The sequence below is a fragment of the Mus caroli genome, unplaced genomic scaffold (assembly GCF_978045245.1).
Source record: "Mus caroli unplaced genomic scaffold, Mus_caroli_1 scaffold_7, whole genome shotgun sequence".
Classification (NCBI taxonomy): Eukaryota; Metazoa; Chordata; class Mammalia; order Rodentia; family Muridae; genus Mus; species Mus caroli.
The window spans coordinates 33968243-33980455 of record NW_028227262.1 but is presented as its reverse complement, the minus strand read 5'-3'; the positions used below and the strand labels follow the sequence as shown (position 1 = coordinate 33980455).

The window sequence follows — 12213 nt, the reverse complement described above, 5'->3', positions numbered from 1 at the left end:
ATCCACCTGCCTCTGCCTCCCGAGTGCTGGGATTAAAGGCGTGCGCCACCACGCCCGGCTAGTCAGTGTGCCTTTTCTTGATCCTTTCAAACTTTGTATATAACCAAAAATTTGGGAGAACAACTTAAATCCTAACCAAGAGGAATTCTTAAAGTACAAAGGAGGCTTCTCTTTAAAATCCACATGGTAAGCCAGGTGGTGGTAGTGCATGCACGCCTTTTATCCCAGCACTTGGGAGGCAGAGGCAGGCAGATCTCTGAGTTCGAGGCCAGCCTGGCCTATAGAGTGAGTTCCAGGACAGCCAGGGCTACACAGAGAAACCCTGTCTCGAAAAAAAAGAAAGAAAAACTCCACATGGTGGGAAAATCATAGTTTACAAACCGTGACCCAGTGAAGCTTTCCAAGGAACTAAGAGGGTGTGGCATAGTGGTGTGGGCAACCACCAACTTCTGGTCATAGTTCCCTCCTATCAGCTCCATAACCCTGGGACACAGGTGGAACTCTGACCGTTGACATCCTCATCTATAAACTGGCAATATTTGTAAAGGGTTTAAATGAGATGGTTTATCTTAGCAGTTTATCAAGTCTCTTGCATGTTTCATATGGCTATTAAAGATTAGTTATACTCACATGAAGAGAGAGAGAGCGATCTGAAGGTAGCTGGCCACATGTGAACTTCGCCTTGGCCTGAGATGTGTTTGTCCTGACTCCCTTTTCTTCCTTCACTGCTAACAGCTGGTCATCAACGCTGCCTTGGGGTTTGATACCTTTGTTGTCATGAGACATGGCCTGAAGAAACCCAAGCAGCAGGGAGCTGGGGACCTCTGCCCAAGCCATCTTGTAGCACCTGCTGACCTGGGCTCCTCGCTTTTTGCCAACATCCCTGGATACAAGCTTGGCTGCTACTTCTGCAATGATGTGGTAGCTCCAGGAGATGTAAGTCGGGCTCTGTGTTCCTGCCCTCCCAGTGCTGGTTAAAGACTGTCTAATAAAGAGTATTCTCTAGTTGTGGGGAGGGGAACTGTCCTACCATGCACCATGTTGGCACTCTTACCTGAATGGCTGAGCCACAGTCACTGCATAAATGTGGCCACAGCCTGTGACAAGCAGATTGAGGAAGCTTCTGTATAGCCCGCCCCCTTGTCCTGCATGTGGTCCTCCAATGATCCAGAGGCCTCCTGTTCCCTGTCACTCTGCAGACAGGGCAGGGCATGGGCTTGTCACACTGTCTGTAGACTGAATTTCAGGTAACAGCAAGTATCCTTTTGGGGGTTTTTGTTTGTTTGGTTGGTTGGTTGATTGGTTGGTTTTGATTCTTTTTTAGTACATAAGATAGCCCTTTACAGTAGTCAAGAGCTGCTTAGAAAAAAAAATTCTTGTTTATCTGAAATTGACCTATTAACTGTGCCTAGTGTATTTTTATCTGACGATCTAGACAAGGAACCCCCACCCCCACTCTGAGCATGCTCACTGATGGGCCAGTGGAATGTGAGGCAGTCAGCAGTGCCTCTAGCTGGGTTCTGCAGCCTAGTGAGCTTGCAGGAACAGGCCTCTTTCAGGGGTCAGCGGCAGAGCTGCTCTGTGAACTGCCCTGTTTCCCTTCTGCTGTTATAAAGCCCAGTCTTCTCTCTCTGGAATGACTGGCTTCTCCCACCATAGAGAAAAGCTGCTATCTCCTATCTTCATAAGGTGCTAGAACATGCAGGTGTCCTATTGGTCAGTGGCTGCCATCAATCAGGGTTGAGCCCCCAAGCAGGGCAGCCATGTCTTTTCATTACATTGAAGTTTTTATAGCATTAAACAACCCTGGGATTTGCCCCTGTTTGGAAGATTAGGGTTTGTGGGGTTGGCCCAGTAACAGCTGGTGCATGTAGCCAGGTAGTAACAAATGCTTGCAGCTTTGTACTGGAGTCCTCAGAGCACAGTCAGGGTCATGAGGCAGTGCACAGGAACAGAGGACACAGGGTAGAGATTGTGGCTCCTGCTTCAGTCAGGGTCACTCTGTCCTACCTCAGGCAGGACAGTTACCAGCCATTCATGATTGTTTCTCCCTGTGACTCTGTCTGCAGTACAAGAGAGGTTTTGGATTCCTGTTGAGGAGCCATGGCTCAGAGCCACCATGAAGCCATGCTGATGGCTAATGTCTCATCTCTGTCTCTTTACAGTGCACATCCTGTTCTGAGTAGTGCCTTGTTTAATTACACACTGTTTTCTCCCAAGGCAAGACAGGGTGAATTTTAAAGCTTTATCTTAGGGAGTTTCAGGTTCACGTAGGTCTGGTGGAATTAGAATATTCTATACATGTCTGTGGTTGCTTCTCTTTAGTCAACCAGAGACCGGACTCTGGACCAGCAGTGCACAGTGAGCCGCCCAGGCCTGGCCGTGATTGCAGGTGCCCTGGCTGTGGAGCTGATGGTCTCTGTCCTGCAGCATCCTGAGGGGTGAGTCTGGAGCCCACAGATAAACATTTGAACCAAGTACTTGCTGGAAATGGCTGGTCACTGTCTCCCCCCGCACTCCCTTGGTCTCCTTTGGCTTTTTGACCTCAAAACAAGACTAAAAACACCTAGTCCAGTCAGCATGTGGTCTCTGGGGTATGTATGTCCCTGTGCCATCCTTGGGGATATGCCCCTGGACCCCTCTTGAACTCTTCTGATTATTTTGGTAGTTGATAAGGATGAAGTAAGACTTTAATAGGGGCATTTGGTCTTTTACATTTCTCTTCTGTTAGTCTATTAGTTAGTTTTTTAGCCCTGGACATTGTAAATGTATACACTGTATATGTAGTATATATAATGTATATACTGTATGTATTGTATATATAATGTATGTGTCTGTGTCACTAGGAACAATATAAGCTGCCTGTCACTGAGGTCTGGGTCCAGGAATTTGGCCAATTAAAGTTCAAAGTCCACGTCTAGGCTTGGTCCAGAGGCTTAGCATGTACCATTCAGCCTCCCTGCCTATGGGCACAAGATGCTGCGCTCCAGTATCGCATCTGTGTGACAGTGTCTACTCACAGACAAAAAGCAGTTATTTTAATAACAAACTAAAAGCCACTGGGGCTCGAGACAAAGGGATTCCTTTCATCAGTTTTCCTTTTCTTTATTTAATTAATTCTTTATTTAATTAATTAATTTGTTCCTGGATGATGTCATACATATAGATAGCATGGTTATAGTGATGATTATTCTCCCGTCCACCACTGCCCATCTCCTGCTTCCACCCTACAAGTATCTTTCTCATATACATGACCTTTTGTTTGGTTTTGGTTTGTGATCCAGTGAGTTTGGCCAGGCCAGCTGTGTGACCAGGGTGGGTTTAGGGTTAATCACTGGAGCCTGCTGGGCTGAGCAGTCAGGGCACATCTGTGTACTTACTGTGCCTTCCTCCGTCCCAGAATGCATCAGTTGGTGAGAGCTCAGCAGTGAGCAGGAAGGCCTCTTGTTACTTTTCTCCAGGAAGCATTTTCAGATGACTACAGCTTAAAACAAAACCATATGAAAGATCACATCTGGTCAGTGTCACTGTCACTGGCTGTCAGATTGTAAAGGGAATGTCCAGGGGCAAGTGTCACTGGCCACTATAGAAATCTCACTTTTAATCGTTCTTAACTGGCGCCCATGCCCATCCTCCTACTCAGCCTTAGTACCTGTCTGGTCATCAGCTGCTTCCCCAGAACAGCAGCCCTCACCACAATGCCTGTGACTATTCCCAGTTCTAGCCTGGCTTCTCCAGCACGGTCATTTGCTGGTGATACCCTGGGAAGGGTAAATGCACCAGCAGCCTTTCCCCTGCCTTCCTAGTGCCATCTGGGATGCACTGAGTAACCTCTTCTCTCAGGTCACTGGACCTCTCAGGCCACAACTTCCCTCCCGACACCATCTTGCAGGCCTGGTGCTTTCCTTGTTGCTCCTGAGTGTAGATCTCACCTGCTTGGTGCATTTTTCCACTGGGGCAACACATAGCAGGCGAAGCACAAAGCTGCTGGCTGTCTTGACAGCAGGCCCTTGAAGTTATTAGCTTGTATTTCTAAGTGCAGCTTCACCACTCTGCAGACCTTCCAGTCTCACATCCAGCACACAGCCCTGGAGGCTGCCAGGTGCTGTTTTGGTTGCCTAGTCCCTAAGCACTGTTCCCTGTGCTAACTCGGACTACAGCCATGCTTTCCTGTCACAGCAACCTTGGAAATGGACCAGCCTCTTTCTTCATGGGCCCCTTTTTTGCAGACAGCTGCCTTGTTGCTGCAGAAGTGTGAGCTGCCTCTTAAAGACCCTTGTCAGAAAATGCAGTCTTTGATTCACCTTGAAAAGAATGCTAAGGTGTTAGCTTTGTCATCTGGGCCTGTTGCCTCTCTGAAGAAAGTCCCGAGAGGCAGAAGAGAAGAGTACACGTTGGCTGGATAACCAGCAAGGTCTTCATGTTTGTTTTTGAAATTTTCTTTACATATTTAATCCCCAGAAGATATTGCTACATAGCTAGTATTCATTTAGTTTTGCTAACATTGTTCATTTCCTCCTGTGTCTCTAAGCTTGTCACCCTGAGGCATTATCTTCTGCCTGCAAAATTTCCATAAGGGTTTCAGTTTTCCTTTTTCTGAAAAGGTCTTTGTGTTTAAGGAGGTTTCTCATGTTTGGTGGGATTCTAGACTGGCATATTCTCTCTCCTCCTCCTCTTTTTCCTCCTCTTTTCTTCCTCCTCTTCCTTTGCCTCTTTCTTCTCTTCTTCATCTTCTTCCCTTCTCCCTCTCCCTCCTTCTCCCCTTTTTCTTCCCCCTCCTTCTTCCCCTAGTGGCTTAGGAGGCAATCTCCCTGCTCCAGTTTATTCTAGCTCAGTCTTCTGCAGCATCTGCATCTCTGGTGTGGGAGTTCCATCTGCAGTGATTCTCTGCCCTGTCCCTAGAGCGCCACTCTGCCTAATCCTCTTGTCCTCCATGCTCTTTCTGAGACCCCCAGCTGCCCTGTCTGGTCCCCTGTGTCCCTTGTGTGGGTCCCCCTTGCTTTAGCCCATTATTTTCTGTTGGCACATGCTTATAGAGCTGTGCCTGGGAAAGGTTAAAGCCGTCAAGGTTTTCAGTGTCATTGTTACGTGTCAGGTTTAAGCTTTCCATATAACCTTATTTAACAGAGCTCTTATTCTTCACTGAAGTTGAGATTTTGGCCTGAGGGCAAACAGGTGCCCACACCTGACTGGACTATAGATGCTGTGGTTCATTTCTCAAAAGTTTGTGCAAGGCCCTGTTCCAAGCACATTAGAACTGTCGACTAACTAGCATTCGTGATTTTATTGCTGTTGTTTTTGGACTGAGACTGCCTTTGTATTCTAGACTTGCTGCGGACTCATGTAGCCCAGGTTGCCCTCACACTCACTGTGATCCTTAATCTGCCCAGTGCCAGCATTACAAGTACATGCCCTGGCTCGTTAGTCCCATTTCTGGTGGTGGAGCTGGGCTTGGCATCTCAGACTCATGGCTCGTGAGTGGCAGCCAGGCTTGGGCCCACCAGCATCTATCTCTTCGCCCTGCTTTGGAGAGCTGTGCTCTATGTGCCGTTGGCAGTGCAGGCGGAGAATCAAATTTAGAAAACACTGATTTCTCATCCAAATTGAATTCCAAGAAAGGCAATGGCAGAAAGCCACAGCAGTGACCTGTTTGTCATGTGACTCAGAGGGCCTCAGTGGCTACGAGACGAGGCAGGAAGGGGGGATGAGCAGCTGTGTCCTCCCCTGCCTTCACCTCCCCTGCCATCTAAGTTTCTTCCTACCTCTAGTAGGAAGTAAAATCTGCACCTCCTTGATCCCAAATCCCTGCCTTCTTTGTCCTTGTAACAGATTAAAAACCAGTTCTTCTGGGACATAAATGAACATTGACCCTCTCTCGGGAGGGGCCGGTACATCTCCCACCCAGCTCGTTCCTTTTATAGCCCCTTCCTCCATTTTTGTGGCATTTAGATAAGTTTAGCAAGTTAAAGGAGGCTGTGGGGAGGCACAGCCCACTCCCAGCTGCTGGAAGGAAGGCTGAGCTGGAGGATAGCCCAAGCCAGGAGTTAAGGCTACCCTTCACAGAGTAGTGAAAGCATGTGAGAGGAAGGAGGGGGGGCAGGGGGAGAAGGCAAGCAGGCCTTGCACTTGGCAGTTTATCTCACATGCCCCTAATGCTTCATACAGCCTCCTCCCTCCTGTTTCACAGCTGATGGACCCAAAGCACAGAGGAGAGTTTGCCACTCGGCAATGTCCACAGCTCGCTCTCATCCTTCCCACTCGATGGTGCCCATTTGAAGAAACTAACCCCTTTTCCCTCCCTCCTGGACATGAGTTTCCCGTGAGCTTATGAAGCCCAGCAAAGGGGCATTTGCTTCTCTTAACCCTTTCCAGTGTCCTGAGATGTTCTTTCCTGTGCTCACCATGAGCACAAAGGAGTTAAGAGCCCTCCTGCTTCCCTCTTGCAGGGGCTACGCCATCGCCAGCAGCAGTGATGACCGCATGAATGAGCCTCCCACCTCGCTGGGACTTGTGCCTCACCAGGTGAGTGATTTGGAGATGAGCTGTAGTCCTGCCCCATCCTCTCATAGAGAGGAAGGTGCGACAGCATACTCTTACAGTGGCACACCCGCTGCAGTGGGGCCTCACGGAGAGTGTTGTTTTCTGGGGACACTGCTAGGAGGAGATGAACCCATGGCACTGCCTCACTTTGATGCATTGGAGCTGCTGACTAGACTCTGCCGTGCAGAAGAAAAAGAAGGGAGAGGGCTTGGGATGGCCATGTGTGGTTCAGCCAGCTTCAGTCTCAGCCCTGCCATTTATAGCCTTCTTTGGCCCAGTCTCAGAACTACTCAGGGCCTTATCTTCCCATTTACAGATCACAGTGAGCTCCCTGGTAGGCATGGAGACCAGGCTGATAAATACCAGCCCAGCAGCCCAGAGAATGGATAAGCTGACTAACCTTCAGTGCCCAGTGCCCTCCCTACCTGGGCAGGAAGCCTTTCTGGGCAAGCATGGGCAGATGGTTAGCCATGTCACCACTGCTTGCAGGGTCCATGCCTGAGGCTGGGAAGATGGAATAAGGCCCACAGGTCCTGGTCTCTCAGTCTGAACACTGCCTTTTGGCATAACAAGGGCAGCTTTAGTGTCACGTTTGGGGAGCTGTTCTCCACAGTCCTGTGCATTCCACCCCATAGCTGGGAGGGGTCCCTTCACTGTAGTCCCTGCCCAACCAATGTATTTGTTTGGTGCTGGCATGAAACCCAGCATCATGCATACCAAGCATGTGCCCAGCCACTGAGTAGTCACCCAGGCCCTGTGCCTGGCGCTTTCCAGTAAGGACAGATGAGTAGAAGGAAAGGTAGCCCACCAACATGGAGAGAGCTGGTGAAGCTGTGATCTAAGCCCAGACTTTGCACCATGGCTGGTGTTCTCCCAGAGCTCCTGTGGCTGGAGAGCCCCCGGTCACGGTGGCCCCTTAGCCTGCCTCTGCACTGTCTCTTCTGTCTGTGCCACCTCCTGCCTTATACCTGCTATCTCTTAACCTGTTTCTGTCAGCAAAGTAGGATCTAGCAAGGGTCTGGGGTACCTCTGCCTTGGCGTTGGAAACCATAGAGCCCCAGAAAAGGTGGCTTCCCTCCGTAAACCCCAGGTGTGTCATTTGTATGACCCAAACATGTCCCACACACACTCCCAGCAGCCCCTGGCAATGTAGTAACCACCCCTCCCCCACCACACACAAGGCTGCGGACCTTCAGGCTGGCCTGGGCTGCTCTCCTTCCCATTTCCTCCAGGTCATCCCGCCTCTCTTCCTGCCCGGTCCTTCCTTCTCCTCATCTCTCTTACAGACTTCATGCTGAGAAGGGCCTTAATTAAAATTCCCGACATGCCCCTGCACTGGTTTCTTCCTTTAAGTTAAATTGCAGCCTCTGTTGCTTTCTTAGTGCCGAGGCCAGGGGGCAAAACACCCTCCCTAGACAGGTGGCCGTGTCAGATGTGTGTGCCTATGTTTCCCAAGTGCTATGGCAACTCATCCCTCGATGGGCATTCATCCCCAACGAGGGAGCCTGGCAGTTGCCTGCCATTCAGCAAGCTTTCCAGCTTTTCGTCCTTTGCAGTTATCTGAAGGGTTATTTTGGTTGTTGGCCATCTCTTCATTTGGCCTTTTCAAAAGCTGAAGAATAATGCCACCGTATATGGTAAAGAGTGTGTGTGTGTGTGTGTGTGTGTGTGTCTTACTTATTCAAGTTTTGAGCCTTTATTTTTAGCAACATTCTAAAACAGAAAGAAGAGAAAGAACTTTAGAATTAATCAGAATTGCTCAGTCCCTATTTAAACAAATGTTGTTGTTTTTTTTTATTTTTTTCTTTTTCTCAAGTGGAGGGGACCATTTATGCAACTGTGCTCTGATTAGGGGGCATCATCGTCTGGTGGCAGATTCAGCATCCTTCTCCCCTCCTCCCCCTCCTCTACCTTCTCCCCCTCCTCTCCCTCTTCCAACCCCCTCCTTCTCTTCTCTTCTCCCTCCTCCAGAGACAAATGGTTTCCTGTTGGAGGGGAGCTGGCTAAGTCCCTTTGTGTATTTTGCTTGTAAAGAATGGCCTGTAAAGTTCTGACTCATTTTCTCAGTGTCCCAAGGAGAGCGTTTATTAATCTGTCCCGGTGGAGTGCGGTGCCTGGAAAGCCCTCACCCCACCCCCAACACCAGTGTGCAGTGGTGGAGAGCATTCCCTGACTTCTTTGCTGTCCTGTGAGTGAGTCCTGGGAGGCCACTGGCCTGCTCTGTCCCTCCATGTGAGTGCCCAGGCAAATTGGCCTGTTCCAATATTGTCTCGGAACATTGAGAACCTTGATTAGTGCCCAGCTGAATGTTAGAGCTGCAGAGACCTGGTGCTAGCCTTGAAGACCGTGGAAAACCACTAGCTTCGAGAGCAGGCTCTTCAGGCTGAAACTTTTTTTTCTTATATTTATTTTTTTGGCCTCTGGCCCAACCCACGGGGATAAATACTGCAAGCAGGCAGCAGGTAAAGCTGCTTTGTGTATAAAGAGTGGGTTTCTTTCGCAAAAAAATGTATTATGTTGATGTATGAATCACATACAGATAGTGACCCAAATCACTAAATGAATGATCCAAGCACTCACAAAGTGAACACACATGCACACACGCACAAATGTGTGTTCGTGTGCTTCTCCTGATGCCCCTTCCAACAGACGGGTGAGCTCTTCCCGACTCACGGGAGCTTTTGTCACACTTGGAACTTAGAGAAAACGGAGTCCTATAGTATGTGCCCTTCGGTTAGGGGACTTTGGCAGACAACTTTTTCATTGTAGTTCTCAGCAATGTATTGATATCCCACCCACCTGGATCTTTTATTCAGACCATAATAACCAGACATGATGTCACAGCTTGTAGTCCCAGCAGTTAGAGGTGGGGACAGGTGAGTTGAGAGTTCAAGGTTCTCTGGGGCACATAGTAAGGCCCTGACTCAAATGTGAGAATGGGATGGGGTGACTCAGTGGATAAAACACTTGTTGCACAAGCCCCAGGACCACACTTTATGTTCCTAGTTCCCATGTAAGTGCAGGGTGAGCATGGCAGCCTGCCTGTGACCCCAGCATTGGCAGTTGAGAGGAATAGGCAGGAGACTCTTAGAGCGTTTGGCCAGTTAGACCAGCTTCACCGAAGAGCCTTGGGTCCTGGTGAGAAGTCCTGCCTCTGTACATACATAAGGAAGACACAGAATAGCAACTTCTGAGCATACTCAGAGTCTTACATGTGTGTGTGTGTGTGTGTGTGTGTGTGTGTGTGTGTGTTTGGTGTGACCTCCATCCATTCATGTGCATCACACACAGGGGAAATGCGAGAGGCAAGAAAGGAAGTTAGGTTGTTGGATTTGTTACTTTTTCATCTTGATGACAGAATATCTGCCAGAGACAAGTTAAGGGAAGGATTTGTTCTAGCTCACAGGCCAGCACAGAGAAGAAGGTGTGACAACAGGAGCATAAGACCGCATGCCATTGTGTCCACAGTCAGGAAGCAGAGATCTCTGAGATTGTGGGGGTCCCTGCAAGCCTTACCACCAGCAAGGAAACAGCCACTTGAGGTGAAGAGTGAGCCCCAGGTCAGCAGCACTTTAGCAGGCCCTGGGTCAGAAACTTCCAGAGTCTGACCTCATGGTTTATCTTTCTTGCTCACTTAAAAACAGTAAAACTTTGAGGGAAAGTCTCCACATGGCAATTATCAGAACAATGTTTCAGGGATAGTTTCATTGAAACTCCCTTGCAATGTACATCTTTTTGGCGAAGTACCTGTGACCTTTACAACAAGAGTGAGTTCTATTGCCTGATACGCAGTGCCGGGGTAAGGGCTGGGGAGGAAGGATTGAGAGTAAGCATAGGATGGGTTCTACTGATGGAGGATGCCTGCGTTCTATTCACTGAGAGACAAGCATTCTAACAAGTCTGCTTCCTCTGATCCTTCTCAAAGCCTTGTCTTCTATAAGAGAGAATGCTGGTGCTCAGCTGGCTTCGTCTTTCCCTTTGTATTTGGTCGAGGACCCCAGCCCATGGGATGGTACTACCCATATCCAAAAAGGGCCTCCCCTCTTTGTAGTCTGAAAACTCCCACATAGACATGCCCACAGGTCTCCTAGGTGACTCCAAGTCCAGCCAAGTTGCCCGTGACAGTTGACCATGGTAGTTGTCCTTTCCTGGCTCCTGGGTGATGGGTGAGCTCTACAAGGCTTTGATGGAGGTCCACTCAGGTGTTATAAAATGTACAGCTTCTCCTGACATTCAAGAAAGTTGGCCTTCTGGTCTTTGAGAGCCTGACAGACAACATAGACACCTGTGGTCTGACAACCTTTGCCTGTGCACCTCAGAAGACCCTGCAGCAGGTGTCCAGACACCCAGACCCAGTTCTAACTTGTGGACTAAGCAGATAGCCTTTGAGGAATGTACTCCTAACTCGGAAATACTGGTAAGGAAAAGTCCCTAAGTGCACATGTCCTGTACCTAGGGCTGTGTGTGTGTGTGTGTGTGTGTACATGCACCCTTCTCCTAGGTCTGCACTTGTAAGCTCGTGGTTCTCTGAGGCTCTTGAATTCTCTCCTTTTACTCTTTGCAGAGAAACAAAACTAGGGCAGGCCACCAGGAGAGGCTGACCTGGGAGTCCTCTGCATGAGGTGAAGTAGACAGGGAGCCCAAAGCTCTAGCCACTGTTCATTACCTGTCTGCTCAGGCTCTGACGCCCCTCTCCCCAGTCTTCAGCCTTCTATTTTTCCTTTTAAGATTTATTTTTATTATTTTAATGATGCATATTTGTGTGAGTGACTGTGTGTGATATATGCCCCTGAATACAAGTGCTGACAGAGGTCAGAGTGTCCGATGGCCCTGGAGCTGGGGTTACAGGCAGTTGTAGGCAGCTTGATGTGGGTGCTGGGAATCAAACTCAGGGAGGTCCTCAGGAAGAAAGCATGTGCTCTTAACCACTGAGCCATCTTTCTCCCCCTCAGTGGGGGGTGGTAAAGATACTCGACTCTTGTGCCCTGTCTGCCTAGAGGAGGTCCAGCAGGAGAGCATTGCCTGAGGTGTAGCCTAGGAAAGAGCTTCCCTCTTCTCCCTCCCCACAGGCTCTGTGGCCCTCAGCTAGATGGTGGCAGGAAAATGGGTTGGTCCACAGTTGCCCTATGTTGGCCGCTGTCCTTTGTGACCTGGCCATACTGTCCATCCTCTCCATAGAACCAGCCAAGCAGGTGCTTCCTGAGCACAGGCGCTGCAGAGCACACAGGGATCAGAGACATCAAGAAAGGCTTGCCCTTGGTACAGTCTAAGGTAATAGACAAAACCCAGGCCATGAGGACATGGTAGGATCTCTATCCAGAGGGAAGAACCTCAAAGCTAGGAGGGGCCCAGGTATATGATCTGACCGCCTTCTCCTGCTGTTCACCTGCTCCTCGGCAAGGGTCTCATCTCCTCTGAACCTGTTTTCTGCCTCTAAATGAGGACAACCTAATAGTAGGCCCAAGAGTCACAGATAGATTGTGTTCATTAGGGCACTAGCAGAATTCTGAGCACACGAGACACTTGCCCATGCTGGCTTTCTACCTCTTTCCACTTTTATTAAAGTGGACGTTTGTCTACCCTCTAGACAGGAAATTAGGAAGAGTCGTCAAACTCAGGAAACAATGCCCACACTACATCTTGAGAGTTAGCTGCATCCTGCAATATTTTCTG

General features: G+C 49.1%; 1 protein-coding gene across 5 annotated transcripts in view; it reads left to right on the top strand.

Moving 5' to 3' along the window:
• Atg7 (autophagy related 7) overlaps window positions 1-12213 on the top strand; it is a 215374-nt gene that overhangs the window by 64811 nt on the left and 138350 nt on the right. For all 5 annotated transcript variants that reach the window (XM_021164861.2, XM_021164859.2, XM_085840150.1 and 2 more), the window contains 3 exons: window positions 736-936; window positions 2326-2441; window positions 6447-6522. In XM_021164861.2, coding sequence (XP_021020520.1) covers window positions 736-936; window positions 2326-2441; window positions 6447-6522 — 393 coding nt within the window. The remainder of the gene's footprint in view (window positions 1-735; window positions 937-2325; window positions 2442-6446; window positions 6523-12213) is intronic.